The 7,248-nt window shown below is 41.3% G+C and overlaps 1 protein-coding gene across 1 annotated transcript; it reads right to left on the bottom strand.

Moving 5' to 3' along the window:
- Positions 1 to 416: 416 nt before the first annotated feature.
- On the bottom strand, positions 417 to 1,376 carry LOC309568840 (olfactory receptor 6N1-like; the record flags this gene model as incomplete). The annotated part of the gene is made up of 1 exon (XM_082274625.1): positions 417 to 1,376. The coding sequence occupies one exon, from the start codon at positions 1,374 to 1,376 to the stop codon at positions 417 to 419; it is 960 nt and encodes a 319-aa protein (XP_082130751.1).
- Between the last annotated feature and the right edge of the window lie 5,872 nt (positions 1,377 to 7,248).

Below are 7,248 nucleotides of genomic sequence, written 5' to 3'. Positions count from 1 at the left end.
CACTTGTTGTTGATTCTTCACAAAAAATTACAGTTTTATATCTTTATGTTTGAAGCCTGAAATGTGGCAAAAGGTCGCAAAGTTCAAGGGGGCCGAATACTTTGGCAAGGCACTGTACATATTACAACGTTATGCAAGCTATCAGGGTTCCCAGAAAAATATGGCAGAAAATCCCATCAATTATTCAAAATTAGCCAAAAGTTTCTAAAATATTGTTTTCAAAAATTAGAATAACCATAGGACATTTTTGAAAAGCCTACCATAATATCCAGAAGCATTAGCATTGGTAGAGGACCTGCAAATTAAAGTAGAAGAGCGTTATTTAACTTTTATTGGCTACAAACTTGCCAAGCTGGCAAAACTGGTAGTGATACTAAAATATATAAAATTTAATAGAAAATAGATGGATCTTGATATTATTTTAATGTTGATGTCATTTTATGACAATTAGGAAAGCATATATATTTTTGAATTGATTTTTTAATTTCTTGATTTCTTAAACCATATATGACAGGGTTGGCTAATGGAGTGAATACAGCATAGGTGAGGCCAACAGCCCTATCGAAGTCTACAAAGGAACTTTTTGAAACTCGTACATAAACAAAAGCAGCACTGCCAAAAAACAGTATAACTACGATAAGATGAGTTCCACAGGTGGAAAATGCCTTTCTGCGCCCAACTTTGCATTTCATCTTTAGAATAACATGAATTATTCTGATGTAAGAAAAAAGGATTGAAGGGAGTGATATTATCAAAAGTATGAAGAGACCGATGCAAAATTCAACCATTGTATAGAACTTGGTATCTGTGCATGCTAAGGAGATCAAGGGAAGGAAATCACAGAAGACATTTTCAATACGGTTTGGTCCACAAAATGGAAGAGGAGATATTAAAACAACTTCAATTAATGGGATTAAAGATCCTCCAACAAAACAGCCAATGACCAAATAAATGCAAATCCTGGTAGTCATGATAGATGAGTATTGTAATGGTTTACAAATAGCCAAATACCGATCATAACCCATAATCGTGAGGATGTAACACTCAGAAGCTCCTAATGAATGTGCAACGTAAGCCTGTAAGATGCATCCAGACAAGGAGATCGTCTTCTCTTCATCCAGAAGATCAGCTAACATTTTTGGAATGGTTACGGACGTATAACAAATCTCCAAGCATGATAGCGCCGCTATGAAGAAGTTCATGGGATTATGAAGTGAGGGCTGTTGCTGGATAACAACGAAGATAATAATGTTGGCAGCAATGATGAATAAGTAGATACAAAGGAGTGTCAGAAAGAAAAAAATGCTAAATTGCTGCAAGTTTGGGAATCCAACTAAAACAATTTCATAAATGTTACTGCTGTTTGAAAAGCTCATTTTTCTTGGAGGATGTAGTATTTCACAATCTACCACATTCTTCTAACAATTCCTCATTTATGATTGGTGGAAACGAGAGCATATTTCAGAGAAATCAAATCCCATTATTATCTTGAGTAAAATTGCCAAAAGTTGTGATCCTTAACTCCTTTGCTCTAAAGCTTAGGCAAAGGGCACATGCCTATCAGCAGAATTGTACATCATTAGGGACTCCAGGCAATCTGTTTTCAGTTAATCCAATTCTGTTTGAGAAAAGTTCAATAATTTAAGAATATTAGCACAACCAGGATGCACAGATGGCATAAATAATTAGCAAATATGGCAGCCACTATGGACATATGTAATAAAAATATTCATAGGAACATGGATTCTTCTTAGCATATGGTGGCAAGATTATTTGCATTTAAATAATTAATGTTAAATGTGAAAATAATGTAAAACGTTTGATGTTTAAGTGATACCCTTTATTGGCAAACTTAAAGGATAAGTTCACTTTTGGGAACATGTTACATGTTCCACCCATTTTTAGGGTGAAACATGTAACATGCTTCAAATGCTGCATCTGCTGCCCAATTCCGCAATCCCTGTGCCAGTAGTAAAGGGAAAATTTCCTCATACTAGCTGTCACTTTTTGAAAACAGCGCGGCCATGCGAGACTCCACCCATACGGCTGAGCCATTCATCCACAAAGCTCTGTGTGTGTGAATGAGCTAAAAACCCCAACATAATTTGCAGTTGTTTGCTGGTAGTTCTCAATGAACTACCACAGCGCTGCGGAGCGCTGTGGTAGTTAATTGGTTCTTTCTGTCAACTTGCATCTGCTTGCCCGTACGGGATGTACACACAGATATACTGGAAGATCTGCTGATCACTGGTGCAATACTTTACAGCACATGTGTCAAACACAAGGCCCGGGGGCCGAATCTGGCCCTCCAGGCCATTTCATGTGGCCCTTGCAGAAAGGGCTTTCCTTTAGCCAGAACCTGGTGGAACCTTGTTCCGCCACCTCTGGCTCTCGCCCTGTGCACCCCGCTCACCACTATCACTTGTAAACACAGAAGCCTTCTGTGTTTACAAGGACAGTTTTCCTCTTGGCAGCTCATGGCTCTCACATATACCTGCCTGCCCTGCATGCACTCATGGTGGGGACAGATGATCTTCCTGCAAGTACACAGTACATTCCTAACTCTCCACTATGTACACAGTACACTCCTTAACTCTGCACTCTGTATGTAGCGCACATCTTAACTCTGTACTCTGTACATAGCATACTTCTAAACACTGCAATCTGTACATAACACACTCCTGAACTCTGCACTCTGTACGTAGCACACTCCTGAACCCTGCACTCTGTAACACACTCCTGAACTCTGCACACATAGTCTTACAGATACAACTGGCCCTTTGAGGGCAACTATAATGCCGATGCGGCCCTCAATGAAATTGAGTTTGACACCCCTACTTTACAGGCTCCAAAATAAAAAAAACTTTACCTGCAGAAAAATGTGCATTTAATATTTTTTCTAAAAAGTGAACTTATTCTTTAATCCTTTCCCGACAAGCCGCCGCCTTTTTACTGAGGCAGTGAGGCCCCCCTGCGCAGTCGCGCACCTGCAGCAATGGCGCTCCTGCCCACACTCGGCAGCAGGGAAACCAATGCAAGGGGCAGGCGGCTCCGATTGCTGCCTGACACCCGCGATCGTTCCTCGCTGAGAGAGGAGAACGCTCAGCTGTTGTAAACACAGCTGACTGTTCTTCTCCCTGGAATGATCACAGAGCCCCTGTGATCCTTCTATAAAGGATCACAGGTCTTTGTGATCAATTCACAAGCCACGCCCCCCCACAGTTAGAATCACTCCCCTAGGCTCACATTTAACCCCTTAATCACCCACAATGTTAACCCCTTCCCTGCCAGTGTCATTAACCACTTAAGCCCCGGAAGATTTTACCCCCTTTCTGACCAGGGGGTATTTTGCGATTCGGCACTGGGTGTATTTAACGGACAATTGCGCGGTCATGCGATGCTGTACCCAACTAATTTTACGTCCTTTCTTTCCCTCAAACAGAGCTTTCTTTTGGTGGTATTTGATCACCTGTGCGATTTATTGATCATGCGCTATAAACAAAAAAAGAGTGACAATTTTGCAAAAATAACAATATTTTTCACATTTTTTTATATGAAATTCCCCCCCCCCCCCAAAAAAAAAATGTAAAAATCCAAATTTTCTGCTACCTATGTTTGGTAAAAAAAAGCGTATTTTGATTGGTTTGCGCAAAAGTTATTGAGTTTACTAACTAAGGGAAAGATTTTTGTCATTTTTATTGTTTTTTTTTTAACGAGTAATGGCGGCGATCTGCGATTTTTTTTGCGGGACTGCGACATTGCGTTGGACAGATCGGACCCTTGACTGACATTTTTGACACTTTTGGGAGTACCAGTGACATTACTACAGTAATCAGCGCTAATCATATGCACTGTTACTGTAAAAATGACACTGGGAGGGAAGGGGTTTACTTTATTGGAGAAGGAGGGGTTAAGTGTGTCCCTAGGGTCGTGTTTCTAACTGTCATTGGATGTGGCTGTGTGTGTAACAGCACAGATCAACGGTCCTACATAGCAGGACCGAGTGATCAGTGCTTTTACACAGGGGAGAGTGACAGGCGGCTTTGTTTACATTAGCCGCCTACCTTTCTCCCTCTCTACCCGACAATCGCGAGTGACCAGCGGACATCGGGTCCGCCGGTCACACGCGCCGGCTTCTTCGGGTACGAGTGGGGGCGGGAGTGCGCCTCTGGCGGTGCACGCTCGCCCCCTATTCGCTCCCAGGCTAGTGACGTACCGGTACGTCACTTTGCCTGGGAGGGGCTGAACGCCGCCGTATATAGTCGGGCGGCGGTCGGAAAGTGGTTATTACAGTAACAAAGCATATTTTTAGCACTGATTACTGTAGTAATGTCACTGATCCCCCCAAAAGTGTCAAAAATTACAGTTAGGGATCCGATCTGTCAGCTGCAATGTCGCAGTCCCACTATAACATTACTGGCATTAAAAAAAAACAATAAAAATGACATAAATCTTTCCCGTAGTTAGTAGACATGATAACTTCTGCGCAAACCAATCAAAATACCCTTATTGCGATTTTTTTACCAAAAATATGTAGCAGAAAACAAATTGGCCTAAAATAAAAAGAAATTGATCTTAAATTTTTTTTTTTTTTTTGAGAATGTTATTTAGCAGAGTGAGAAATATTGTTTTTATTCAGAATTGTCTCTCTTTTTTTGTTTATAGCGCAAAAAATAAAAATTGCACATGTGATCAAATACCACCAAAAGAAATCTCTATTTGTGGGAAAAAAAGGACATCAAGTTTATTTGGGTACAGCATCGCACGACTGCGCAATTGTCCGTTAAAATAACGCAGTGCTGAATCACAAAATAAAGTCTGGTCATTAAGGGAGAAAACCTTCCGGTCCAGAAGTGGTTAAGTACCGTATATACTCGAGTATAAGCCGAGTTTTTCAGCATGTTTTTTTCATGCTGAAAAAGCCCCCCTCGGCTTATACTCGAGTCACTGGCTCACTTACTTTTTAAAAATGGCGCCTCCCGGCGCCGACATGTCACCGTACATGCGCCGTATGCCCGGGAAAAGCCGAACGTGTATGGGCTTTCCCGAGCATCGGTGGCGCATGCACGGTGACGTGTTGGCGCCGGGCGGAGCCATTTTTAAATTTAAGTCGCCTCACCGACAGGTAAGTGAGACTCCTCCGCAGCCCCTGCATTTCCTCGTGCAGTGCTGCGGGCATGGTACAGGACATTCTCCTGTACCATGCCCGCAGCACTGCATCTCCCGTGCCATGCCTGTTCCTACTGTACTATGCCTGTACCTACTGTGCCATGCCTATACCATGACATGTGCCATGCCTATACCATCTCCTGTACCAAGACCTGTGCCATGCCTATACCATCACCTGCGCCATGCCTATACCATCATCTGTGCCATGCCTGTACCATGACCTGTGCCATGCCTGTACCATCACCTGTGCCATGACCTGTGTCATGCCTGTACCATCACCTGTGTCATGACCTGTACCATGACCTGTACCATGACCTGTGCCATGCCTGTACCATCACGTGTGCCATGACCTGTACCAAGACCTGTGCCATGCCTGTACCATGACCTGTGCCATGACCTGTACCATGCCTGTACCATGACCTGTGCCATGCCTGTACCATGACCTGTGCCATGCCTATACCATGACCTGCGCTATCTCCTGTACCATGCCTGAACCATCTCCTGTACCATGCCCACAGCCCCTGTTTTGTGTCTCGTGGTGGTCCAGTTGAGTCCCGGTAGCTGCTGCATTTCCCACCCTAGGCTTATACTTGAGTCAATACTTTTAAATAAAATTGGGGGCCTCGGCTTATATTCGGGTCGGCTTATACTCGAGTATATATGGTAATTAAAAATGCAAGGTTTCGGGAAACATTCAGTCTCCTCTTTAGGCTTTATAAATCTCTGAAAATGGTTCTGAAACCTATTTACATAAACACAGAGTTACATGAAGGAGCAATTTTTTCTTGACACACTGGACTAGTAATGGCTGCTGTAGAGGGCTAGGTTAGATAAAAAGCATTAATTATGAGTGTTATTGGGGTAATTGACTAGGAGATAAGAACTTCAGATACACTTATCACTCACCTCAGTGTGACTTAGTGAGTGTAAACTGTCCATATACTAGTAGATTTTCAAGCAAACGATGGCACAACATTTAAGAAAAACCCTCATCAGCACATTTATTGACACAACAAATGTTCTTCAAAGGTACTTCAGAAAACATTTGCTTTTAACATTCGATTTCGGAGTCGACTTTCCTGAACGAAAACCACATTCACTGGTAGAAATGTGAGCATTGGAGAACAATTTTCCATTCTGCTTCTTTGAATTTTCATGTCACTGTAGTCAAAAACGAACATCAATTTGACCCTACTAACAAATAGAAAACTGAGTGAGCATTCTTAAAACAAAAATTTGGGAATTCAATTCTGTTAGTACATGACCAAATTTTGAGTCCATATACTTTTAATCAAAGGCTTGAGGAAGAACTGTCTTCATTGTCTGAGGTCAGGGATTCAACGTATATGAATATATAACCAATAAATATAAAAAATACTGTATACCTTTTCAAGGAAATGATAATAGTTTGGAGTTAATTTATTTATGTTTTTAGTTGTACATTCTAAGATATGTTTTCTTTATTTCTTTGTTTTTATTTCATTGTACAATCTACTAATCTTCTACTCTTTCTACAATAAGCTCCAGGTCTGCTTCCTACACTACTTGCCATATTCAACCACATTTTACAGAAGGACCTTGCTACCCATACTAAAATTAATGGTGCACACAAAACTCCTGGATTGCACTTGAATTTAAGATTTCCCAATTGGACTTGAATACATGTTTTTTAAAGCTCTTTTTATCATGCTCAAGTTTCAATCATATGTTCTGTGATGGACACGTTACTACGTACAATATTTTGATGTATACATCGTGCATGAAGTGTTCTATCATGAGCTTTGATTATACATGATTTATTACTGATATTTTGGTTTTGCGCACTTTTTAAGCAGTTATTTATACACAAAGAATCCCTGAGATGTGAGATTTTCCTCCTATTGGATAAACGGCTCAAAAAGGGGATCTTCTATTGCTTAAACCTCAACATCTCTAAAATATGCCCCTTCTTAACCAATGACACCACAAAGCTTCTAATTCACTCCCTTGTCATCTCTAGCCTAGACTACTACAACTCCTTCCTCATTTGATTACCTTTACATAGGCTATCCACCCTTCAGTCCATCATGAACGCTGCTG

The sequence above is a fragment of the Pelophylax lessonae genome (assembly GCF_965119305.1).
Source record: "Pelophylax lessonae genome assembly, chromosome: 12".
NCBI classification, from domain to species: Eukaryota; Metazoa; Chordata; class Amphibia; order Anura; family Ranidae; genus Pelophylax; species Pelophylax lessonae.
This window is presented reverse-complemented; position numbering and strand designations above follow the sequence as displayed.